The sequence below is a fragment of the Mobula hypostoma genome, chromosome 3, assembly GCF_963921235.1.
Source record: "Mobula hypostoma chromosome 3, sMobHyp1.1, whole genome shotgun sequence".
In the NCBI taxonomy this organism is placed as follows: Eukaryota; Metazoa; Chordata; class Chondrichthyes; order Myliobatiformes; family Myliobatidae; genus Mobula; species Mobula hypostoma.
This window is the reverse complement of record NC_086099.1, coordinates 118790728-118818700: the sequence shown is the minus strand read 5'-3', so window position 1 is coordinate 118818700 and position 27973 is coordinate 118790728. Positions and strand designations below refer to the sequence as shown.

The following is a 27973-nucleotide window of genomic DNA, read 5'->3' as shown; positions in this document are numbered from 1 at the left end:
CAAATTCAGTTATGCATGATTGCAATTGTTCCATTTTCTCAATTACTTGATTGATTATGTACTTAAATAACATGCAACAGAGAAAACACGGCATTAAGTACCACAGAAACACCAAAATGAGAGTGGAGATTGAACTGTGGTCACTTAGACCAAGGAAAAAAGGAAATCAAAAGTACGTACATAGGTAAACACGAGGAAATCTGCAGATGTTGGAAATTCAAGCAACACGCACAAAAAATACTGGTGAACGCAGCAGGCCAGGCAGCATCTATAGGAAGAGGTACAGTCGACTTTTCGGGCTGAGACCCTTCGTCAGGACTAACTGAAAGAAGAGATAGTAAGAGATTTGAAAGCGGGAGGGGGAGGGGGAGATCCGAAATGATAGGAGAAGACAGGAGGGGGAGGGATGAAGCTAAGAGCTGGAAAGTTGATTGGCAAAAGGGATACCAGGCTGGAGAAGGGAGAGGATCATGGGACGGGAGGTCTAAGGATAAAGAAGGGGGGGGGAGCCCAGAGGATGGGCAAGGAGAGGGACAGAGGGAAAATAAAGAGAGAAAAAAAGGGGAAAGAATTAATTAATTAATTAATGGATGAATGAATGAATGAATGAATAAATAAATAAGGGATGGGGTACGAAGGGGAGGTGGGGCACAGAAGTTAGAGAAGTCAATGTTCATGCCATCAGGTTGGAGGCCACACAGATGGAATATAAGGTGGTGTTTCTCCAACCTGAGTGTGGCTTCACCTTGACAGTAGAGGAGGACGTAATATAAGGTGTTGTTCCTCGAGACGGAATATAATGTGTGTATCATTTTGGATCTCCCCCTCCTACTTTCAAATCTCTTACTATCTCATCGTTCAGTTAGTCCTGACGAAGCATCTCAGCCCAAAATGTCGACTGTACCTCTTCCTATAGATGCTGCCTGGCCTGCTGCATTCACCAGCATTTTTTGTGTGTGTTGCGTACATACATGGGAATCCTTTTAGGCACATCAACATTCTCAGCGACTATTCTGCTTGTTACTTCTGTACTTACTTTAATGTGCTATGTACAATAACAACAACAATTTGTATTTGCATGGAACCTTTAATATAACCAAACCTCTTTATACATTTCATTGCATTATTGAAAAAAAAATACAACAACACCACACTATGTCAAATACTACAGCAGACAAGCAATGGCCAGGTTTAAGGAATGAGAAGCAGCAAGACTCAAGGAATGCTAGAAATGAAAAAGAGACTAGTGTTGAAAACAATGTGGGCATGCAGAAGGTTTAACTGAAAGAGATTACAAGTTATAAAAGTGAGAGACTGTGGATTTGAGAAAAAGAATGAGTTTTGAAATTAGTGTTTAACCGGAGTTCCATATTAACCAAACACATGGGGAAGAAGCTAGAGGAACCTGGTGCAAATTGGGCCATGGGGAGCAGAATTTTCAATGAACTTGAACTTATTCATTCATAGGACACTGACAAGGCCAGCATTTGTCCCCATTTCTAAATGCCCTGAATTGGTGGTGAGCTACCTTCTTGAATTCCTTGAAGTTGAATGGTGTTACCACTTCAAGTCTAATTAAACTCGCTGCTTGTTTGAGTCAACTATTAATTAATGTGACTAAGAACAACACACTTCTTTTGAAAGAACATTAGTGAATTAGGTGGGTCATGTATCCACTACTGTCTCATATGACATCATTACAGTTGCTCCACAGTTTCTTACTTTTAAACTTTTTAACTTAGTTATTTGTTGTATTTTTTTTCTCACGGTAACACGTTGAAGCTGCACCCTCTCTAACATGCTGGTGGAGAGAGTTTTACTTGTTTTTTTAGCGCTGGAATTAGTTACACGTCTGGTTAGCGTGGCAGCAGAATGGCCGCATTGTGTATTCCAGGGACCAAATGATTACGCTCATGCCCGCCGGTTTAGCGAACATAGCAGCGGACATAACGGCTGAAATCTGGAGGAAAACACGCAGAGGATGCAGAGGTGAGGGAAGAGGACCGGGTCGAGACAGCAGAGGCTTTTGGAGAAGAGAAGTTATAAGCTGTGTCTCCCCTCTCTTATCATGGGAAATGTGAGATCGCTGGGGAATAAAATGGACGAACTGACTGCGCTTGTCAGGAGTCATAGAACATTTCGGGAGAGCAATGTCATGTGTTTCACTGAGACGTGGCTGCACGAGGTCATACCCAATCAAAGCATTTCCATAGACGGCTTCCAGACCTTTCGAGCTGACTGGAATTGCACTAAGAGCGGTAAGCGTGAAGGAGGGAGGCTGGCAGTTCTGGTAAGTAACAGATGGTGCAACCCTGGGCATATTACGATCAAGGAACGGGTCTGTAGCACGGATATTGAACTTTTTGCTGTTGGACTCCGGCCATATTATTTGCCAAGGGAAATCTCGCATGCAATTGTGGTTGTTGTGTACATCCCTCCCTCTGCCAACCTGATGTTGGCGTGTAACATCATTTACACCGTCATAGCCAGAATACAAACCCAGCACCCGAGTGCCCTCATTACCATCTCGGGTGACTTCAACCAGGTTACCATGGCTAGAACACGGCCCAACTTCACGCAGTATGTGAGCTGTACAACCAGAGGGGAGAGGACTCTGGATTTGATGTACGCTAACGTTAAGAATGCGTACAGCTCCTCTCCCCTCCCCCCACTGGGAAGGTCAGATCACAACCTGGTGCATCTAAAACCGTGCTACGTGCCTCTGGTGAAGAGTAAACCTGCAACCTCGAGGACAGTGAAGAAATGGTCGGAGGAGGCTTATGAGGCGCTCCAGGGTTGTTTTGAGGTGACAGACTAGCAGGCACTCTGTGAGCCACATGGAGAGGATATTGATAGGCTCACAGAGTGCATCACTGATTACATCAACTTCTGTGTGGACTGCAATGTTCCGACAAGAACTGTCCTTTGTTATTCAAATAACAAGCCATGGGTGACAAAGGACATTAAGGACATTCTGAACGCTAAAAAGAGGGCATTTAGAGATGGAAATAGGGAGGAGCTAACGGCAATACAGAGTGACCTGAAAGCCAGGATCAAGGAGGCTAAAGACAGGTACAGGAGGAAGCTTGAGTGGAAACTCCAGCAGAACAACATGAGAGGTCTGGAGGGGGATGAGGACCATCACTGGGTTCCGGCAAACTAGCAACAGAGGAGCTGAAGGCAGTGTGGACAGGGCCGACGAACTTAACCCGTTCTTTAACAGATTTGACAGTGTGGCCCCTGCCCATCCCACACGAGCCATCTGTTGTCGGCCCCCACCAACATATATTCCACTCTCCCCTCCTACCCCTCCTCGCAGTCCCCCACCCTGCTCTCATGACTATACCCCTTCCCCACACGAAACCACCACAGTGGGCTTCACAGCTCTACAGGTGAGAAGACAGCTGAACGTCTCAACCCAAGCAAGGCTGCAGGACCGGATGGTGTCAGTACCAGGGTGCTCAAAGCCTGTGCCCCTCAGCTATGTGGAGTACTTCACCATGTATTCAACCTGAGCCTAGGCTCCGGAGGGTTCCTGTATTGTGGAAGATGTCCTGCCTCGTCCCTGTGCGGAAGACGCCGCGCCCCAGCGGCCTCAATGACTACAGACCGGTGGCATTGACCTCCCACATCATGAAGACCCTGGAGAGACTTGCTCTGGAGCTGCTCCAGCCTACGGTCAGGCCACACTTAGATCCCCTCCAGTTCGCCTACCAGCCCCGACTAGGAGTTGAGGATGCCATCGTCTTCCTGCTGAACCGTGTCTACGCCCACCTGGGCAAGCCAGCGAGCATTGTGAGGGTCATGTTTTTTGACTGCTCCAGTGCGTTCAACACCATCTGCCCTGCTCTGCTGGGGGAGAAGCTGACAGCAATGCAGGTGGATGCTTCCCTGATATCATGGATTCTTGATTCCCTGACTGGCAGACCACAGTACGTGTGCTTGCAACACTGTGTGTCTGACAGAGTGATCAGCAGCACTGAGGCTCCACAGGGGACTGTCTTGTCTCCCTTTCTCTTCACCATTTACACCTCGGACTTCAACTATTGCACAGAGTCTTGTCATCTTCAGATGACTCTGCCATAGTTGGATGCATCAGCAAGGGAGATGAGGCTGAGTACAGGGCTACGGTAGGAAACTTTGTCACATGGTGTGAGCAGAATTATCTGCAGCTTAATGTGAAAAAGACTAAGGAGCTGGTGGTAGACCTGAGGAGAGCTAAGGTACCGGTGACCCCTGTTTCCATCCAGGGGATCAGTGTGGACATGGTGGAGGATTACAAATACCTGGGGATACGAATTGACAATAAACTGGACTGGTCAAAGAACACTGAGGCTGTCTACAAGAAGGGTCAGAGCCGTCTCTATTTCCTGAGGAGACTGAGGTCCTTTAACATCTGCCGGACCATGCTGAGGATGTTCTACGAGTCTGTGGTGGCCAGTACTATCATGTTTGCTGTTGTGTGCTGGGGCAGCAGGCTGAGGGTGGCAGACACCAACAGAATCAACAAACTCATTCATAAGGCCAGTGATGTTGTGGGGATGGAACTGGACTCTCTCATGGTGGTGTCTGAAAAGAGGATGCTGTCTAAGTTGCATGCCATCTTGGTTAATGTCTCCCATCCACTACATAATGTACTGGGTGGGCACAGCAGTACATTCAGCCAGAGACTCATTCCACCGAGATGCAGCACAGAGCATCATAGGAAGTCATTCTTGCCTGTGGCCATCAAACTTTACAACTCCTCCCTTGGAGGGTCAGACATCCTGAGCCAATAGGCTGGTCCTGGACTTATTTCATAATTTACTGGCATAATTTACATATTACTATTTAACTATTTATGGTTCTATTACTATTTATTATTTATGGAGCAACTGTAACGAAAACCAAATTCCCCCTGGACTAATAAAGTATGACTATGACTAATGATGCTGTCATTTAAGTTCACAGCTACATTACAGTTCTACAAAATGTTGGTTGGACTGCACTTGGAGTGTAACATGCAGTTATAGGCACCACACAGTAAGAAAGATGCGATTAAATTGAAGGGTGCAGAAAAGATTCACAAGCATGTTGCCTAGTCTTGAAATATGAACAAAGACTGGTCAGGCTGGGGACCATTTTCCCTTTCTGCCATACTTAGATTTGTACTCCATCATCACACTGAGTCCAAGAGCATAATCATGTTGCTACCATTCTTTGTTTTATGAGTAAGGCTTGCCAATAATAAATTGGAATGAACAGATTCTGAGGTATTAACAGCAAAACAAAACAGTGACAGTGTATGAGCAATGTTACACAGGTGAACTGCTTCTTGACCCATGGATACTGCCTGAGCCACGTAGCTCCAACCTTTTTTGTTTTCCTTTCAGACTGCAGACTTTTTCAACTTTATATTTATACAGAGAGGCATTTTCCACCAAATTTAATACACGTAAAAAAACATTTATGTTTGGACATCTCTTTTTGACATCACAAGTGTATATATAGGTGTTAGGATCAGAAAAAAAGGCTGATGCTGTGGGATGGATTACAAAACAAGCATGATGATTTTTAATTACACTGAGAATGATAAGGCTACAACGATAAGCAAAGGGAGTCTTGTTCATTAATTCAAAGACCATGAGAAAAAAATCTTTTCTCTAAACAACATGCTAACATTCAAATTTGAGAATTGTTTTCATACTACTAGGAGGTGCTATATTATGGTTTTTCTCCCCAGAGCGTTTCTACATGAAAGCTTGACTGGTGAAAATCGGATATCCAATGTTTACGCCAACACTAAGATCTGAAACACTGCTTACACAAAACAATACTTCAAGAGTTACTGGGAAAATAACTTAGAATAGAGACTTAATACCCTGCTGCAAAAAAAACACTTGCAATCACAGTTTATTGGAGAACTCAGGACAGGAAACCTCAGTCTGTAATCATCCCCAGAATGATTCCTCCCCAGCAGTATCTTGAGCTGGTTTCGTTCTTCAGAGTACCTGGAATTGAGGCTTCAGTCTCTAAGCAACAATTGAACACTGATGGTTATATTTCCTTGAAAAATGAGATCAAAAGGTACAAATAATCTTCCAAAATCTGAAAAATGTTGATGCAATAGACAGTAAGTTATTTCATTATAACCAGCAAATGAGTAACCAGAGAACAGAAGGTCCTAAAAGGATCAACAAAAAGTATTCCAAAATAATGAGATCTGAGGAGTTATAAATTAATCCAGACATAATTCAAATGAGGTACAAATATGCCGCTTGGTTAATTGTTAAACTTTTGGCTGAGATATGAAGACAAGTGAAGCACAGAAAGAGGAATGATGTGAAGTGTTACAACTGAACATTTGGCACAAGCATAGGGGGAAAAAATCAGTAAGTGCTGAAAACGCCATCATTTCCTTTATTCATTGTCCAATTGTTCTAAAAATTTAACTTTAAATTTCTTTTTTTTAATATAATTTTTATTGAGTTTTCAAAGTGAATACATGAAAAGATAAAGTCTACCTTTCCCCCCCGATATATACTCCTACCTGAAAAAAAGAAAGAAAGAAAGAAAGAAAGAAAGAAGAACTGCCTGGATATTGGAAGGTTTCCACATGCTCCACGGGATTCAAAATAAATTTAGTATATTTATTTATTACTTTCCCCAAGGGACCAAGATCTTTATCATCGGAGCAACTAAATATGCCATCCTATCTTTTGTAAATAAGGGCGCCAAATATTCAAAAATGTTTCATATTTATCTCTTAAATTATAAGTAATTTTTTCGAGTGGAATAGAACTAGCCATTTCATTGTTCCAACGATTCATACTTAAATACGAATCGGATTTCCAAGTAACTGCTATAGCCTTCTTAGCTACTGCCAATGCAATTTTTATGAATTCTTTCTGATATTTATTCAATTTAAGTTTCAGTTTTATCCCTTCAATATCACCTAATAGAAATAATACAGGGTTATGTGGAAGTTGAGTTCCAGTAATTTGTTCCAATAAGGCTCTTAAATTTATCCAAAAAGGTTGAATTTTAGAACAAGATCAAGTAGAATATAAGAAAGTACCAATTTCTTGATTACACCAAAAGCATTGATCAGATAAATTTGAATTTAATCTATTTATTTTTTGTGGTGTAATATATAATTGGTGTAAAAAATTATATTGTACTAATCTAAGTCGAACGTTTATTGCATTTGTTATACTGTCAAGACACAGTCTTGACCAATTTGTTTCATCAATATTAATATTCAGATCAGTTTCCCATTTTTGTTTTGACTTGTGGATTCCCTGTTTAATTGTCTGTTTTTGAATCAAATTATACATACAAGAAATAAATGTTTTAATTTTTCCTTTTTGAATTAAAATTTCAATTTCATTGGGTTTTGGCAAAAGCATTGTTTGACCCAGTTTGCCTTTTAGTAAGCCCTTAATTGAAGGTAACAAAAGAAAGTGTTATTTCATATTTTATATTTATTCTTCAGTTGTTCAAATGACATCAATATACCTCGTTCATAACAGTCTCCTATAGATCTAATCCCTTTTTGGTACCAATTATATAAAAGTTGATTATCCATTGTAAAAGGAATAAGTCTGTTTTGGAACAAAAAAGACTTGCTAATAAAGATTTCTTTATTTCGTTATCAACATTTATCTTATTCCATAGATCAATCAAATGTTTTAATATAGGAGATTCTTTCTTTTCCCGTATCCATTTAGATTCCCATTGATATATAAAATCTTCAGGTATATTTTCTCCTATCTTATCTAATTCTATTCTAATCCATGCCGGTTTTCGATCATCAAAGAAAGATGCAATAAATCTAAATTGATTTTTTTTATAATAATTCTTAAAGTTTGGAAGTTGTAACCCTCCTAACCCAAATTTACATGTCAATTTTTCCAATGATATTCTTGACATCTTACCTTTCCAAAGAAATTTTCTCACACATTTATTTAACTCTCGAAAAAATTTCTCTGGCAATTGTATTGGTAATGTTTGAAACAAATACTGTAATCTAGGAAATATATTCAGTTTTACAACATTGACTCTACCCACTAATGTTATTAGTAGTATCATCCATTTGTCAAGATCTTCTTGAATTTTTTTCAATAGTGGTAAATATAACTTTAAATTTCAATGAAAATTCAGGCACTCGCACACAGTTTATTCTGTAGGTTAATTACTAAATAGTTACCTTCTCTATTTTCAAATTCTAGTGTAACAATGCCAATCTTCTTTGCTCCTGACTATTATGAACTGAATCCTCCTAAGCCATCTGATGGCTAACATAAAGCAAAATTCTTGCTCAAATAGAAACAGAACCTGAAATCACACAGGCAAGATAGGTAAGATCTGGCGACATAGCTACAGAGTACAATCAGCAAAAACAAAGGTAGCACATAATACAATGGTTACCAGAGAGAATCAGCTGGCTAACACTTAACCACTTAACTTTTGTAAAAACAATGGAAAATTCTAAATAAATTCCATCCACTGAACCACCCTACATGCCACCTACACTTATCTGTCTGCTGTCTTTCAACATAATCTACCACACTACCCTCCTTCAAACTTTATTTTCCCATTGTCCCTTTCACAAAGATCACTTTCTGGTTTCACACTTGCCCATCCTATCACAGCTGAAGCATTTCAAACAAAACCATCTCTTTTCACCATTCAAGATACTATCTCCTTCTTCACAAATTTACTCACGATTTCCCATTTTTCCCATCTACATTTTACTCACTAGCTACATCATCTATCCATTCATATGGAGTCAGCATCCTTATGTAACAACATCCACCTCTATTCTGTCCCTATATTTCCTGATTCACCACTATTCTATTGATTAGATGTCCAACATCATATTTTGTATAATTCACAGTTCTCTCCAGCTAAACTCTGGGTTACTCAAATTTTCACCTCAGTTCCCTATGGCTAATCCAATTCCCTGCTAAAGCAAATGTCTCAGGCATAATCAGACAGCTCAATATCCTTGCATTCCACTTCATCAGAGCAGCACTACAGCAAGACTGTACACTTATATCATATTTTATCACCTGTATCTATCAGTCCCTCCCTGATAGGCAGTTTAAAATCACATTCCTTTAGTTTATGGACTAGAATATTCAAATACACACCAGGCTCAGGTCAAAAACAAATCAATTAAGTTTAAACCTGTGGGTCTAAAAGGACTTGTGACTTCAAATTCCCTTTGATCTATATGACACATTTACGATTAACAATTTGAGAATGATTCCCACAAACTGGAAGGCAGTAACTTAATATCATTATTTAAGATAAAATAAAGGAGTGTGAAAATGGGAGAAACTATAGAGTTAGCTTAATATTAATAGCAGGGAAAATGCTGCTATCTATTAAAGAAATAGTAACAGGACAATAGTAAGGAAAATGCTGGTATCTATTAAAGAAATAGTAACAGGACAGTTTGAAAATAAAATGATTGGAAAAAGATGACATGGATTTCTGAAAGAGCAACAAATTGTTTAATAAATCTTTTAGTGAACAAAGGCAAATGAATTAATCTGGTATAATTCCAGAAGCCCTACAGAAACCTAACTCAACATTATTAAACTACATTAGAACACAGAATAATGAGGGTAGTATATTCTCAGATTTGGATTTGGTTAATAGAAAAGAAAGCTGTAATAATAGGGTAATTTTGGGTTAGGAGGCTGTGACCCTACTGAACATTTTTTAAATGTTGAGAGATTGAAGGATAGGATATGGAAGGATCAGAATTTCTATGTATGGGAACCACTAAAAACAAATGTTTAGGTATAGTAAGTTACTAGAAAGGCAAAAGGATATTTGCCTACATTGAGAGAGAGGGGCAATAATGAAATTGTTTTTAGAACATTCTGTATAGATTTGATCTCCACATTGAAAGGAAAAATATAAATATGATACAGCAAAATGATTCCTGGGGTGGCAGGTTGTCATCTGCAGAGAGATGAAGCCGTATGTTTCCATACACTTGAGTTCAAACAGTTAATGTTGATCTCATTGAAACATAGCAAAGTCTTACAGGATTTGACAAAGTAGGTGCAAGGTTGAGGTTTCCCTTGAACAGGGTGCTTGAAAACCAAATAGCATTCCTGCATCTATTTATTATGGCAGCAGAGTATTGTGGAGAGATTATTGATGTTGTCTTATATAAATTAAGATTATCTATGATGAAAGATCATTGACTATGCTTCTCTTTCCACTGATGCAGACTGGCCTGCTGAATATTTCTAGTCTATTCTGTTTAGACTGAAAATCACTGGAATAGGTTATTTGTAGAGCATTCATTTTGTATTTCCTATTAATCAGGAAACAATGGATTTGGGCTGGATTTTTAAAGTCCAATTTTCCATCATGAATACAGATCCTATGACAATGATATGGGGCTAGGCACAGTAACAACAGTGCACGAAAATCAAACCATCAATGCTTTATTTGTTCTAGAAGGACATTTGCAACCAGTAGCCTACCAGTTGGTTGTACTATAAGGGAAATTTTGATTTACTCATTCAGCAGGGAGAATACTTATTGCAGACATTTTAATAGATTCTCCCTTTGCCATCAGGAAGGAGACTGCTATGTTATTTCCTGTCAACTTTATCTAGGTTCTGACATGGAGTTTCTTTCATGAAAATCAAAGGGAATTCTGTTATTAACACATAAACTGACCAATAATGGCTGTTGGATAACTTGTATATTACTTTGTATATTGTTTCCAAACCCCATTGCTAGAAACACTACCCCCAGCAGGGAGTAAAATGTATATGCAATACTGGGAAGGATCATTTCTTATTTGAAAGATAACTTCGAATAAGGAAGTGTAAGGCCTGTGGTACATAGATTCTTTCCCCATTACTTTACAGAGACTGATTCATGACGGCTGTTCTGATGATATTTTTGATAGTATTATTCTCCCTTGCTTTCTTGTATGCTTGTTCTAATTTTTCAGCCCCTATGCATATGCATCTTTCAACTGTTTTCTCCATCCATTTACACTGGCTAATGTATTGCCTTGCCAGTGTTTCTTTTTTCTCTCTCTGTTTTCAAGTTCCTGGCTTTAATAACATTCTGCCTTTCATCTTTCTTGACAGGTCCAATAGAATGTGCAATGAAATCAAACCAAAAAATATTTACAGAAAAAAAGAGGAAAATAGTGTGGTACACAGTATATATTTAATTTCAAAAGATTAATAATTTAAAACTCAGACAAGGAAACAAATCTTATGCGTTTCACAATTTATCATCACCACAGGTCAAGTGAATCAAAAATCATTGGAGAAAGCCAAGACAAGCTGACCTTATTTTAGCTTTATACATTGCTGCTTTGTTTCATCAACAATGCTACCTTTGCCTCAAAATTATTTATCTTGAATTTAGTTGACTGCAAAAATTAATGTCAAGTACTTGAATCCAAGTGGATTTGCATCCTTTAAACACTACCATGTGACAGTTCAAGACAGCCATGCAAATATGGAAGCCCAAAATCTTTGTACAGGTCTGCAATCCCGTACCTGAAATCCTTGGGGCCAGTTACATTTCGGAATTCAGGATTTTTCGGATTTCAGAATCCCTCCTTATTGGTTCCGTGGATTCCAAAAAACACGTATGCTCTAGTCCCTTATTTAACCTGTCTCAGTGCGGGTGGACTTTAGGAGCCAGCAGAGCTCCAGACCTACGCACATCCTCCCGTCTACAGTCGGCCCTCCTTATCTGTGAGGGATTGGTTCCGGGACCCCCTGCAGATACCAAAAAACGCGGAGGCTCAACTCCCTGATTTAACCTCTCTCAATGCGGTGAACTTTATGACCCAGTGGAGCCCCGGACCTTATTTAACCTGTCTCAGTGCGGTGGACTTTAGGACCCAGCGGAGCTCTGAATCCGCAGTGTTTCTGTTCACGAAAATAATCAAGATCACGATTGAAAATAAAGTGGAAATAATAAAGTGATCGGAAAGAGGTGAAATGCCATCAGTCATCGGAAAAGCATTAGGCTACAGTCGGTAAACGATCGGAACAATTTTAAAGGATAAAGTGAGAAAGGCCCTGCCCCAATGAAAGCTACAATTATTACTAAGCAACGCAGTGGTTTAATTATTGAAATAAGGAATTAAAATAATTCCACCTCCCCTTCGCATTCCAGGATATCCGTCCACAGCATCCTCTTCTGTCGCGATGAGACCGCACTCAGGCTGGAGGAGCAACACCTTATATTCTGTCTGGATAGTCTCCAACCTGATGGCATGAGCACTGATTACTCGAACTTCTGGTAACGGTCCTCCCCCCACCTTTCTCTATTCCCTCTCTCAACTTATCTCTTTGCTTGCCCATCACCTTCCTCAGTTGCTCCTTTTTTTTTCTTCCGTGGCCTTCTGTCCTCTCCAATAAGATTCCCCCTTCTCCAGCACTTTATCTCTTTCACCAATCAACTTCCCAACTCTTTATTTCACCTCTCCCCCCCCACCCAGTTTCACCTAACACCTTGTGTTTCTCCCTCCCACTGTTTTACTCTGACTCATCTTTTTTTCTCCAGTCCTGCTGAAGGGTCTCCACCCTTCAACCTGAAACATTGACTGTACTTATTTCCATAGATGCTGCCTGGCCTGCTGAGTTCCTCCAGTGTTTTGCATGTGTTACTTGGATTTCCAGCATCTGCAGATTTTCTCTTGTTTGTGATATGGTACCACATGTATACTTTGATAATAAATTTACTTTGACTAATAAAGTCAAAGCCATTTACCCTGGTTTTACCTTTTATTCATTCCTTCTCTACGTCACAACACTTAGACACAATGTGTTCCAGTTACATCCACAGACTGCGTTAAAAATCTTTCCTTGCATCCACTTCTCAGTTCTGCCAATTCCTTAAAAATCCAAATTCACAAGTCTTTGACATCTGACATAGAGAGAACAGAATGACCTAAACCTCGAAAGCAAGGTCTCCCTGCCAGAACATTGCTGATCCAGATGCGGAGAGCCAACCTTGCTGGCCCAAACCAGCAAAATGTCTGGCATGAGAGAGATTGTTTAACAACTCAGTGAAGAGGCCCCACTCCCCAAAATGATCCTGATATCCACTAAGACCAGACAAATCATTGTCCCCAGTTGTGGCCGCTTCAGAGACCTAAACAATTCTTAATAGTTTTTAAATGAATCTGACTCATGTTCAGGCCTCAATCCACCAGACCCAGGCTGGCTCTCAACAAAGCAATCCAATAAGACCATCTCTTTCTCTTTGATTCCCTATATCCCTCTAAGTTACTCTTTCACAACAGTTACCCAAGGGTCAATTTGCAGATGCCAAAGTTTGGGCACCCTGGTCAAAATTTCTGTTACTGAGAATAGCTAAATGAGTAAAAGGTGACTTGATTGCCAAAAGGCATAAAGTTAAAGATGACACATTTCTTTAATATTTTAAGCAAGATTTGTTTTTATTTCCATCTTTTACAGATTCAAAATAACAAAAAAGGAAAAGGGCCAGAAGCAAAAGTTTGGGCACCCTGCATGGTCAGTACTCAGTAACACTCACTTTGGCAAGTATCGCAGCTTTCTGCAGCCAGCTAAGAGTCTTTCAATTCTTGCTTGGGGGATTTTTGCCCATTCTTCTTTGCAAAAGGCTCCTAGTTCTGTGAGATTCTTGGGCCGCCTTGCATGCACTTCTCTTTTGAGGTCTATCCACAGATTTTTGATGATGTTTAGGTTGGGGGACTGTGAGGGCCATGGCAAAACCTTCAGCTTGCGCCTCTTGAGGTAGTCCATTATGGATTTTGAGGTGTGTTTAGGAACATTATCCTGTTGTAGAAGCCATCATCTTTTCATTGTCAGCTTTTCTATAGACGGTGTGATGTTTGCTTCCAGAATTTGCTGCTACCTAATTGAATTCATTCTTCCCTTTACCAGTGAAATGTTCCCCGTGCCACTGGCTGCAACACAAGCCCAAAGCATGATCGATCCACCCCCGTGCTTAACAGTTGGAGAGGTGTTCTTTTCATGAAATTCTGCACCTTTTTCTCTAAACATACCTTTGCTCATTGAGGCCAAAAAGTTCTATTTTAGCTATATCAGTCCACAGGACTTGTTTCCAAAATGCATCAGGCTTGTATAGATGTTTCTTTGAACTTTTTGAATAGAACTTTTTGGCCGCAATGAGCAAAGATATGTTTGGAGAAAAAAGGGTGCAGAATTTCATGAAAAGTACACCTCTCCAACTGTTAAACACGGGGGTGGATCGATCATGCTTTGGGCTTGTGTTGCAGCTAGTGGCACGGGGAACATTTACTGGTAGAGGGAAGTATGAATTCAATTAAATACCAGCAAATTCTGGAAGCAAACATCACACCGTCTGTAAAAAAGCTGACGATGAAAAGGGGATGGCTTCTACAACAGGATAATGATCCTAAACACACCTCAAAATCCACAATGGACTACCTCAAGAGGCGCGAGCTGAAGGTTTTGCCATGGCCCTCACAGTCCCCCAACCTAAACATCATCAAAAATCTGTGGATAGACCTCAAAAGAGCAGTGCATGCAAGACGGACCAAGAATCTCACAGAACTAGAAACCTTTTGCAAGGAAGAAGGGGCAAAAATCCCCCAAACAAGAATAGAAAGACTCTTAGCTGGCTACAAAAAGTGTTTACAGGCTGTGATACTTGCCGAAGGGGGTGTAACTAAGTACTGCCATGCAGGGTGCCCAAACATTTGCTTTGGGCTCTTTTCCTTTTTTGTTATTTTGAATCTGTAAAAGATGGAAATAAAAAAGTAATCTTGCTTAAAATATTAAAGAAATGTGTCATCTTTAAATTTATGCCTTTTGGAAATCAGGTCATCTTTTACTCTCTTAGCTATTCACAGTAACAGAAATTTTGACCAGGGGTGCCCAAACTTTTGCATGCCACTGTATGTCTGGGACGTGGGAAAAAATGAAGTACCCAGAAGCAACCTACATGGTCAGGAAGAAAATGTACAAATTCCACAAAACAACACCAAAGATCTGATTAAATAAAGAACCCAACAACTGTCAGGCTGCAATGCTAATTGATGTACCACTGTACCATTCAATTATTAAAATAAACATTTAAAAATTAACTTAATTTTTAAGTTCTTAAGCATACAATTAAAATATTAGCCTAAAGCAAAATTACTTGAAAAAAGGCAAGCCAAGCTCCGCTTTGCCACTAATCTGAAGCCCACTTTTGGTCAGTTCTAATGTAGGATTCAAGAGTTAATTTTCCAAAGGTAAATGTCAGAGAATTTTTATTTATTTATTTGTTTATTTAGCTATAAAGTGCAGAGCAGATCCTTCCGGCCCTTTGAACCATGCTGCCCCAGCAACCTCACAACCCGAATAAACCCTAAACTAATCACAGGACAATTTACAATGACCAAGTAGCCTACCTAGTGGGTCTTTGGATGGTGGCCAGAACACCCAGGGAAAACCCATGCATTCCACAGGCAGGACATACAAAATTTCCTTACAGAATAACGCTTATATTGAACTCCGAACTTTAGAACGCACCATGATGTAACAGCGTCGTGCTAACCGCAACACTACTAAGGTGTCCAATTTCAGCATGTTAACCAACTGCTAGAGTCCCACATGAAGTCCAGCAAAGACTCAGGCTTCCAATTCTGTCAGTATTTACCGGACCTCTGTGATTGACATTATACTTGTGAAAATACAGGTTTATCAAATTTAAACTGATGAATCCTATTAGTTCTGTTTGAAACCATTGGCATAAACCAGTGAGATCCAACAAGTTCTATGATTTCTAGACAAAACCGTCATGATTTTGTACAAACAACACACATCAAAGTTGCTGGTGAACGCAGCAGGCCAGGCAGCATCTCTAGGAAGAGGTACAGTCGACGTTTCAGGCCGAGACCCTTCGTTAAGACTAACTGAAGGAAGAGTTAGTAAGAGATTTGAAAGTGGGAGGGGGAGGGGGAGATCCAAAATGATAAGAGAAGACAGGAGGGGGAGGGATGGAGCCAAGAGCCGGACAGGTGATTGACAAAGGGGATACAAGAGGATCATTGGACAGGAGGTCCGGGAAGAAAGACAAGGCGGGAGGGGAACCCAGAGGATGGGCAAGGGGTATAGTCAGAGGGACAGAGGGAGAAAAAGGAGAGTGAGAGAAAGAATGTGTGTATAAAAATAAATAACAGATGGGGTACGAGGGGGAGGTGGGGCATTAGCGGAAGTTAGAGAAGTTGATGTTCATGCCATCAGGTTGGAGGCTATCCAGACGGAATATAAGGTGTTGTTCCTCCAGCCTGAGTGTGGCTTCATCTTTACAGTAGAGGAGGCCGTGGATAGACATGTCAGAATGGGAATGATTTTGTACACTGCTATTTAACCTCCTTTCAAACTTTTCTGCTAAAGACAACCCCAGATTTTCTAGGCTCCTTTTTTTTAATTAAAATAAAACTTCATATTAAGTGACACAAGTATGGCTGATGAGCTGAACATTCATTACCCATTCATAATTGCACATGGTTGTGGTGATAAGTAGAACTGTTAACCCACTTCAGTCCTTCCAATAAAGACCCAGAGACAATGAAGGAACAGCAGTATATTCTGGATCATCTGAGACCTAGATAGCATAGAGCAGATGATATTCCCATACATCATCTGCCACTGACTGAGTCAAATAACATGGCTAACTTGAAAACTTCCTGAATGTTTTTGGAACTGCACTAAACTACAAAAGTGAAGATTATTCCATTTTCTGCATTTTTGTCTCAGAGGAAGTGTAGTAGATAGCCATAGAAAGGATCTAGGATACAAGGTGAGTCTCCTGCTAAAGGATATCTAGCTGTTGACCTTCTTTTGTAGCCAATATTTACATCACTAGTCTATTGAGTTCCTGGTCAATGGTGGCGTGCATGTGGGCAACATAGATCCTACTGAATTGAAAAGGTGGGTAATTAGAAACTTCCTTGACCTCAGCACTTATATGACACAAATGTTACCTGCTATTTAGCCCACATCTAAATATTCTCCAAGTCCTATTATCTTACATGTACAGCCATTTCATTCAGGGACAACCTAAATGGATGTCCCTGAATTCTGAGGCTGTGCCCTCTGGTCCTAGACTCACTCTCGACAGGTAATATCCTCTCCACATCAAGTCTATCTAGGCTTGTTAATATCCAATAGGTTTCAATGAGATCCCTCCTTATTCTTCTCAACTCCAGTGAGTACAGGCCCAGAACCATCAAATGCTCCTCATATGTTAACCCTTTCATTCCTCTGATCATTCTCGTGAACCTCCTCTGAACCCTCTCCAATGCCAGCGCATCTTCTCTTAAATGAGGGGTACAAAACTGCTCACAACAGTTCAAGTGTGGTCGGATCTAATCCTCTCAAGATGACTGTTAACACTTCATTTGCCTTCCTTACCACCAACTCAACCTGAAAGTTAACCTTTAGGGAATCTGCATGAATACTCCCAAGTCCCTTTGCACCTATGACTTCTGAATTTACTCCCCATTTAGAAAACAGTCCATGCTTTAATTCCTTCTGCCACAGTGCATGACCATGCACTTCCCTACACTAAGTTCCATCAGTCACTTCTTTGCCCATTCCCCAAATCTATGCAAGCCCTCCTGCATACACCCTGCTTCATCAACACTACATACCCCTCCACCTACCTATGTATCGTCCACAAACATGGGCAAAAAACCATCAATTCTTTCATCCAATTCACTGGCATATAACATGAAAAGAAGCAACAAACTCCCTTGATACACTACAGCAGTAAACCAGAAAAGGCCTCCTTTATTCCCACTCTTTACCTCTTGCCAGTCAGCCAATCTTCTATTCATGCTACTATCTTTCCTGTAATATCATGGCTCTTATCTTGTTAAATAGCCTCATGTACTGCACCTTGTCTACGGCCCTCTGAAAATCCAAATAAACAACATCTACTGACTTCTTTGTTTATCCTGCCTGTTATTTCCTCAAAGGATTCCAACAGATATGTTGAGGGAGATTTCTCCTTTAGAAAACCATGCTGACTTTGGCCTATTTTATCAAGTTCCTCCAAGTACTCCAAAACTTCATCCTTAATATTAAAACATCAACATCTTTCCAACCACTGAAGTCAGGCTAACTGATCTACAATTACCTTTCTTCTGCCTCCCTCCTGTTACAAGAATCATCCGTTGTAATAATGATCAGAGAGGCACAAAGAGACCTGTATTTACTGACAAGTACCTTTATTGTCTCAACTGGAGAACATGTGAACTTACACAACCAATACCTGTATGCACACCACCTAAGTGTTCCTGACCTTCCATGATCAGTCAAAGAACAGAAAAGATATTACCAGTTATAAAGGAGTTTCTGCTGCTGGCCATATGTTCCTCATAGTTTCATTCCAAATTTCCATGTGCTCGTGGGGCACCTCACATCCGCAAAAGTTGGTCTCCTACAGAGTTACCGCCGCCAGCACACTCAAAGCGTCTGCTTTTATATTTTTTTTCTTCCCAAGTTAAATATTGCATTCCAGTGCCATTGGCGGTAGGTCATGTGCCTGACCTTTAACACCTTTTTATTGGCTCTGCTCTTTATGGCTCTTTTAGTTGCCTGTTGGTTTTTTAAAAACTTTTGAATCCTCTACCTTCCCACTAAATTTTGCTATATTATCTACCCTCTCTTTAGTTATTATGCTGTCTTTGACTTCCCTTGTCAGCCACGATTGCCTCATTCTCTCTTTGAAATACTTTTTCATCTTTGGGATGTATCTTTCCTGTATCTTCCGAATTTCCTCCAGAAACACCGGCTATTGCTGTTACCCTGCTGGTGTCCCTTTCCAATCAATTTTGGCCAGCTTCTCTTGCATGCTTCTGTAATTCCCAACAGTATCCAAAACTGCATACTTGAATTGAATTGAATTGACTTTATTATTTACATCCTTCATATACATGAGGAGTAAACATCCTCACGTTACATCTCCGTCTAAATGTGCAATATGCAATTCGTCGTCGTGGCTAAGCCCCGAGGTCGAGGATGATGGTCTTCATTCTGTTGATCTACTTATGGGCTCTCAAGTGGCTTATGAGTCCAACCTTGGCTCTGAAAGTTCTTCCGCATTCAGGACAGGTAGTTCCAGATGGCAGATTGGGTTTTGGTTGTTGCTGCCTCTCTTTTCATTTTCTTCTCTTTTCTTCTAATTCTGCACATCTGTTGGCTTTGAAAGTTGCTGTTCCTTCTCGGATGATGGTTTGCTGGAGTTTCCTGTCCATGGCATGGTTTCCCAATTGTTGATGTCAATGTTACTTTCCTTGCCCTTTGTACCTGCAATTAAGGGAAATAGAATTCCCATACCAGGCAGTGATGCAGCCAGTCAGGATACTCTCAATCGTACCCCTATAGAAAGTTCTTAGAATTTGGGGGGCCATACCAAACTTCTTCCACTTTCTGAGGTGAAAGAGGCACTGTTGTGCCTTTTTCACCATACAGTCGATATGTGCAGACCATGTGAGAGAGATCCTCGTTGATGTTTATGCTGAGGAACTTAAAGCTGTTCACCATGTCAACCCCAGATCTATTGATGTCTATAGGGGTTAGCCTGTTTCTATTTCTACTGTAGTCCACAACCAGTTCCTTTGTTTTTGCGACATTGAGGGAGAGGTTGTTTTCTTGACACCACTGTGTCAGAGTGATGACGTCCTCTCTGTAGGCTGCCTCATTATTATTTGAGATTAATGTCATCAGCAAATTTAGTTAGCAGATTGGAGCTGTGGGTGGCAACACAGTCATGGGTTCACAGAGAGTAAAGCAGGGGGCTTAGTACACAACCCTGAGGGGCACCAGTGTGGAGGGTCAAAGGGGTAGAGGTGAGGGAGCCCACTCTTACCACCTGCCGGCAATCTGACAGGAAGTCCAGGATCCAGCTACACAAGGAAAGGTGAAGGCCAAGGTCTCTGAGCTTATTGGAGAACGGCCACCAGAGTACTCTACACTGACTGCCTATACCCTTTTCCTCTCCTGACAGTCACCCAGGTATATGCCTCCTGCAACTTATGGGTGACTACCTCCTCATTTTTCCGTATGAGCCAAAGGTCATCAAAGTGGAGAAATTACTAGAAACTTAGATAGAACCTCCGCCTGTGCTTGTCCAAGCCTGTTGAACTAAAGCCAGACCACTCTAACACTATCCGCTCCACTTATACCTCCTTTCTTTTTATTAACCTTGTGCATTACAACTCACCAAAAAAGAGCCGAAAAGCACCCGAGCTCTGTTTAAACCTCATGCTGTGTCATCAGCAAAAGACCTCTCAAGCTAACTGCTGCTTGCTGAAAAACTATGCTGCAATGTTCTAAGATTATGAAGGGGCAAGATAGGGTAGGTGTTGCAATGTTTCACAAGTGAGAGAATCTCCAATGAGGGGACATGTAACAAGATTAAGGGTTAGTTATTTGGAAAAGAAGTGCATTGAAAATTCTTTTCACAAAGGGGTCTGTATTTCTCCAATTATATACTGAAATGTTGTGGAGACAAATCAGCAGGAGACTTAACAGAGGGTATTTCTAGCAGATCAAGAAATTGAAGACAATGGGGGAACCAGCACAAGAAGAGGAAAGAAGATCTGGGGCATATCAGCCACAGTCATATTTAATAATATGGCAGACCCGACAGGCCAAATGGTCTACTCCTTTTCCTACTTACATCCTTATATTCTGAATTATCCATTCTCCATTCATGGATCAATTCTGCTACAAATATCTCAGCTTAACCTCTGGCATTCACGTGCTTGGCCTTTCCATTAACGATGAAAATGCCAGTAAACATGGCAAAAGACAACTCCATAGCCATAGATTTGACTGCTAGTTCTATTAGCATAATAACCAAGCCATCCAAAACATTAAAGGATTAAGTGGATACTAAATCATGAACAGCACCGTCATGCATATGATGGGCTGGGGACAATGAAATTAAACAGATATCGTCTCGTATGGGTTCTTCTGTCGCAGATCCAATCTGGCAAGTATGTTTTTAGGACTCTCCCAGTTCGGTAACGGTACTTCCCAAGCCACTAATAGTGATAGGCATTTGGCCCCTACTCAAAGCTATTTAACGACGAGTACCCGTTAAATACCGAAGCAGCTTGTTGTGTTCTTGAGCAAGGCACTTAGCAACACACTGCTCCAGTCCACCCAGCTGAAAATGGGTACCGGCAAAATGCTGGGGGTTAACCTCATGATAGACTGGCATCCTATCCTGCGGGGGGGAATCTCGTACTCTCAGTCGCTTCACGCCACAGAAACCAGCATGAGCACCGGCCTGAAGCGCCTATAAGGCTCGGGACAGATTTAGATTTGATTAACAACACACATCAAAGTTGCTGGTGAACGCAGCAGGCTAGGCAGCATCTCTAGGAAGAGGTACAGTCGACGTTTCAGGCCGAGACCCTTCGTCAGGACTAACTGAAGGAACAGTTAGTAAGAGATTTAAAAGTGGGAGGGGGAGGGGGAGATCCAAAATGATAGAAGACAGGAGAGCGAGGGACGGAGCCAAGAGCTGGACAGGTGATTGGCAAAAGGGATACGAGAGGATCATGGGACAGGAGGTCTGGGAAGAAAGACAGGGGGGGGGGGACGCAGAGGATAGGCAAGGGGTATAGTCAGAGGGACAGAGGGAGAAAAAAGAGAGTGAGAGAAAGAATGTGTGTATAAAAATAAATAACAGATGGGGTACAAGGGGGAGGTGGGGCATTAGCGGAAGTTAGAGAAGTCGACGTTCATGCCATCAGGTTGGAGGCTACCCAGACGGAATATAAGGTGTTGTTCCTCCAACCTGAGTGTGGCTTCATCTTTACAGTAGAGGAGGCCGTGGATAGACATGTCAGAATGGGAATGGGAAGTGGAATTAAAATGTGTGGCCACTGGGAGATCCTGCTTTCTCTGGCGGACAGAGCGTAGGTGTTCAGCAAAGCGGTCCCCCAGTCTGCGTCGGGTCTCACCAATATATAGAAGGCCACATCGGGAGCACCGGACACAGTATATCACCCCAGCCAACTCACAGGTGAAGTGTCGCCTCACCTGGAAGGACTGTTTGGGGCCCTGAATGGTGGTAAGGGAGGAAGTGTAAGGGCATGTGTAGCACTTGTTCCGCTTACAAGGATAAGTGCCAGGAGGGAGATCAGTGGGTAGGGATGGGGGGGACGAATGGACAAGGGAGTCGCGTGGAACGCAGCAGGCTAGGCAGAATTCCTGTTGTTTGCGTTTAGACTTGATTAGATTAGATTCAACTTTATTGTCATTGTGCCGAGTACAGATACAAAGCCAATGAAATGCAGTTAGCATCTGACCAGAAATGCAAAGAATAGTGTTATTTACAAAATAACTGCGAATAAAAATTAAGTGCTACAGCACACAAATATAATAGTACTGAGACAGTACAATATGGTTGCAATACTGCTTAGCGCTGTGATGTGAGGTTCAGCAAGGTCATAGCCTCAGGGAAGAAGCTCTTCCTGTGCCTGCTGATGCGGGAGCGAAGGCTCCTGCAGCACCTACCAGATGGGAGGAGAGTAACAAGTTCATGGTCAGGGTGAGATGCATCCTTGATAATGCTTATCGCCCTGCCCAGGCAGCGTTTATAGTAGATGTTCTCAATGGTGGGCAATTGGGTGCCGATAATCCGCTGGGCAGTTTTCACCACACGCCGGAGTGCTTTGTGGTCTGATACGGGACAATTGCCATACCACACTGAGATGCAGTTAGTGAGTACGCTCTCAATGGTACAGCGGTAAAAGTCCATCAGTATCCTGGGACAGTGGTGAGCTTTCTTGATGCTCCACAGGAAATGAAGGTGCTGTTGTGCCTTTTTGATCAGGATGGAGGAGTTCAGGGACCAGGTGTGATCCTCGGAAATGTGGACACCAAGGAATTTGAAGCTTGATATACGCTCCACTACAGTTCCGTTGATGTAGATGGAGACGTAAGAGTGGCTCCTCGCATGCCTGAAGTCCACAATAATCTCCTTGGTCTTCTGGGTGTTAAGGGCCAGGTTGTTGTCAGCACACCACGCGGCCAGGTGCTGGACCTCGTCCTTGTAGGCCGTCTCATCATCCCCTCTGAACAGACCAACCACCGTGGTGTCATCTGCGAACTTGATTATGGAGTTAGAACCATGTACAGGAACGCAGTCATAGGTGAAAAGGGAGTACAGAAGAGGGCTCAGCACACAGCCTTAAGGCACGCCGGTGTTCAGGGTAAGAGTGGAGGAGGAGAGGTTGTCTAACTTAACTGATTGAGGTCTGTTAGTCAGAAAGTCCAAGGTACAATTGCAGAGGGATGAGCTGATACCAAGCTGGCGAAGTTCGGCGATCGGCTTGGAAGGGATCACAGTATTGAATGCCGAACTAAAGGCAATGAACAGCCTTCTGACGTAAGAGTTGGACTGTGCAGGTGGGTCAGGGCAGAGTGAAGTGCCGTGAAGATGGCATCCTCTGGTGACCTGTTGGTGTGATAGGCAAATTGATGGGGGTCCAGGGTAGTGGGCAGACAGGATTTCAGATGTGATAGAACTAGTCTCTCAAAGCACTTTGCAATGATGGGGGTGAGTGCAACTGGACAGAAGTCATTCAGGCCCGTGGCAGTGGAATACTTCGGCACTGGCACGATGGTGGTGATCTTGAAGCTTGTGTGGAAAACTGCCTGGGCCAGGGACAGATTAAAAATGTCCGTGAAGACCCCAGCCAACTGCCCTGCACAGGCTCTGAGCACACGGCCAGCTATTCCATTCAGACCAGCTGCCTTCCGTACATTCACCCTGCTCAGGGTGGAGCAAACATCGGAGGTGGAAAGTGAGAGAGGCAGTTCACCAGGTGGGAGATCCGCTTTGAGGGTGACCTCCTTGTTCTCTCGGTCAAAGCGAGCATAGAAGTAATTGAGCTCATCCGGGAGGGAAGCAGAGCTGAAAGGGGGCACAGTACTAGGTGGTTTGAAGTCTGTAATGACCTATATGCCATGCCACATGCACCAGGGGTCCGAGGAGTTGAAATGCTCCTCAATTCTCTGTTTGTATATGTGTTTAGCCTAAGAGATTCCCATCCTCAGGTTGGCCCTGGCTGAGCTGTAAGCCTCCCTGTCTCCAGGACTGAAGGCTGAATCTCTGGCTTTGAGCAGGAGGGAGACTTCTCTGTTCATCCATGATTTCTGATTGGGGAAAACTTGTATTTATTTTTGTGATGTCACTCTATCGACACACTAGTTGATGTGCTCAAGGACAGAGTTGGTATATAAATCAATGTTAATCTGAGAGTCTGTGGTGGCATGGGCAGCAAACGTGCTCCAGTCTGTGTGCTGGAATTGGTGCTGAAGAGCAGAGTCAGCACCCGCCAGCCGGATCTTAATAGTCTTCATTGTGGGTTTCACAGTTTAATGACCGGGCAGTACTTGAGAAGCAGAGACAATGAAAGATGGTTGGACTGTCCCAGGTAGGGAGGGTAGTGGCTTTGTAAGCGTCAGCCACATTTGTGTTGACATGATCTAAGGTTTCATTACCCCTTGTGGTGCACGATACATTTAGGTAAAATCTTGGAAGCACGGTACGTAGGTTACAATGATTAAAGTCCCTAGTGACAATAAAGGCTCCGTCTGGATGCAATGTCTGCAGCTTGCTAATTGCGGCACTGAGGTCTTTCATGGTTACTTTAGCATTAGCATCCGGTGGAACATAAACTTGCGACAGCAGTGATGCATGTAAATTCTCGAGGTTGATAAAAAGGTCTGCACTTAATAATCAGGTATTCCAGATCAGCAGAGCAATAAGTGTCAGCAACGTTAGAGTTAGTACACCATGATCGATTCACGTAGATGTATAAACCACCTCCCCTACTTTTACCTATAGATGTTGCAGCTCTGTCAGCCCTGTAGACCATGCGCCCTTCCAGTTCCAGCACGTTGTTTGGGACATCACTGCTTAGCAACGTCTCCATAAAAAACATGACGTTGCAATCCATAAGCTTTCTTTGTGTGAGGGTCCAAGTCCTTAGTTCGGCCAGCTTGTTCGTCAGAGACCGAACATTGGCGAGGAAGATGCTAGGTAGTGCTGGCCGGTGTGGATTTAGCCTTAGCCTAGCACGCAGACCTCCATGCTTCCCCCGTCTTTGTTTATGGTCTCGATGCCGGCACCGGACCCTTCCAGTCGAAGCGAGTTAAATGAAGCTCCGCGGTGTCCTTACTAACTCCAGAGGTACTTGATCGAAGTTGAATGGATAGTTCTAAACTGTGTTAACTTTAACTTGTTAAATTGCAAGTGTATGATAGGTGTCAATTAAGAGGAAGTTGCCTTGCATTGGTTTAATCCAATGCTTAAGACTTTGAAGTTTAAGGACACCGACATCAAGTCACTGCATATCACTATATTCCATTTGGGGTTCATGCTGGAAGTGGGCCACGACATATTTTGAAGGAATCTGGCACATTGACTGCTAAGTACAATTCAGAGTCTAAATATATCAAGCTGAATTACTCTATGGCATAGTCTCCTGATGTCTGAAAGAAAGACTTTGCTAGGTTGATTGGGCAGGAGGTGTGACTATGTTGTATCAATTTGGGGGTTTAGATTACTGCCAGGTGATCTGATTCTGTTAATGTAACAACTTTGCCTCAACCAAACAGCTTGATTTCAGAAAGCAGATTAGCATGAAGACATTGCTGGACTTGGACTCATAAATAGACCAGAAATTTTCCCCTGAAGGATGGTTTTGAACAAAATATGTTATGGTTTCCAGCAAATTCAAGAACTTAATAAGGACTAGCTTTTAAAATTCAAATCCATGTTAAAGCTGTCCTCTTGGCCCTTTGTTCATGACAAAGCTAGCAGGAAGGTGGTAGTGAGTTTAAGAGAGTGGGTAGAGATGGAATATAATGAAGGGAAAAAGTAAAGTTGTCTATTTCACAGGAAAAATAAGAAAAAGCATATTTTAACAGTGAGAGATTCTAGAACTCTTGAGGTGCAAAGGGATCTTGGTGCTCTGGTATATGATTCACATAAGACTGACATAAAGATATAACAATTAATTAGAAAAGCTAAGAGAATGCTGTATTTTATCATTCGGGGAACTGAATATAAAAGTAGGAAGGCAATGCCTCACTTATATGGAGACCACATGTGGAGTACTGTACACAGTATTGGTCTTCAAGGAGGGATGTAATTGGAAGCAGTTCAGAGGTATTTATGAGACTGACACCTGGAACGGTCAGGTGATCCTACCTGGAAAGATCATACAGGTTTGTAACTGACAGTGTCTAGAAAAAACGAGAGGGAACTTAATTAAAAATTATCAGACTGAGGATCTCAACTGGGTCGTGAATCTTGTGAAGTCTGCCCAGAATGTTATGAATACTATCTCATTTGATGTATTTAAAATAGAGGTAAATGTGTTTTGAAAGATTAGGGGATTAAGACGATAGGAATCTGAAGCAAAGGAGGAGTTGACATCTGGCATAGATTAGCCATGAATGAAGGGGCAGGTTTGAGGGGCCAAACCTACTGCCAGGTTTCTCACTGTTCTTTGCCATTCATAATCCAAGTTTTAGGATATTATATTTACCATTCCCCAAGTGATCCCCTTATAGATCATCAATTTGACTCACACCAGAACCAGATACGGCAATTATTCCATCTTCACTGATCAAGGAGATATTGAACTAGAAAGTTCTTTGAATCTGCCAATCAACTTCCCAGTTCTTGGCTTCAGTCCTCCCCCCTCCTGTCTTCTCCTATCATTTCGGGTCTCCCCCTCCCCCTCACAAATCCCTTACTATCTCTTTTTTCCGTTAGTCCTGACGAAGGGTCTCAACCCAAAACGTCGACTGTACTTCTTCCTATAGATGCTGCCTAGCCTGCTGCGTTCCACCAGCATTTTGTGTGTGTTGTTTGAATTTCCAGCATCTGCAGATTTTCTCATGTTTGAGTTATTTCAAATATGCCTCAGAAAAAAATCTCCCATTGCTTGCCCTTTCCTCTAGTACTATCCAAAACATTCAGTTCTAATTCCACATTACAATCAAAATTCAAAGTTCAAATTACAAAGTAAGTTTACTATCTTAGTATGTATATGTACTTTTCTTGCAGGTAGTCACAGTAAACCAAAGAAATACATTGGAATCAATAGGCTAGCAAGAGTCTGACCAAATTATTACCTTTAAATAGTTATCCTGCTCCCCATCCTTTACACCTTCCTGAACATGTTGTAATTAGGAATATTTAGTGTCCACTCCTAACTTTTTTAAACCACATCTCCAGTAGAGCTACTGCATTATTTCCCACACGGCAGCACCACCACCTGACAATCATATTTGCTAGAACTTTACTTTTGCCAGGAATATATTTGTTAGTAGCATGGTGCCTGGAAAGACCTGAAATTTCAAATTTCTATTCCCATGTCTCTTCGTCCATTATCAATTGGAAGCATGACTTTGGTATTTCATGACAATATTCTTGATTTCTCCCTACTGTACATGCACTTAGAACGGAAACTGCTTAGACCATCCATTCATTGTACTAAGCAATTATATGCCAAACATTTGACAGACTATAGAAATGCAAGTTAAATGCAATACAATTGGCTAATTTGAGATAAAAACATTATCAATAATTAAATGACTAAACAGTTTAGTTAACCTGAAGAATTTCATGCCTACTTGTGTCAGCACAGAAAGAACCAACGTGCAAATAGGATGAGGTGTATTCACTTATTTTCACTCACCTCAGGTAGTACTGCTTCAAAGCAAAAGCTGCATTGGCGCAACCTTTTGGAAAGTTGAATTCCTCCAAAAGATCTGCCCAGAGACCTTTATCTGTTACCTAAAAAAGTAAATGTAGGTATAGTAAAATTGTGCACACCAAACTGATGCCAATTCTCATATTCTTACTACTATGTTTATTAAATCATAAAATTACATAGCAAAATCTGTTACGGTAACTAGAGTGG

The 27973-nt window shown here is 41.7% G+C and overlaps 1 protein-coding gene across 1 annotated transcript in view; it reads right to left on the bottom strand.

Moving 5' to 3' along the window:
* LOC134344218 (AT-rich interactive domain-containing protein 2-like) overlaps positions 1–27973 on the bottom strand; it is a 378430-nt gene that overhangs the window by 218048 nt on the left and 132409 nt on the right. Inside the window, exon 3 of the mRNA XM_063043648.1 lies at positions 27749–27846. Coding sequence (XP_062899718.1) covers positions 27749–27846 — 98 coding nt within the window. The remainder of the gene's footprint in view (positions 1–27748; positions 27847–27973) is intronic.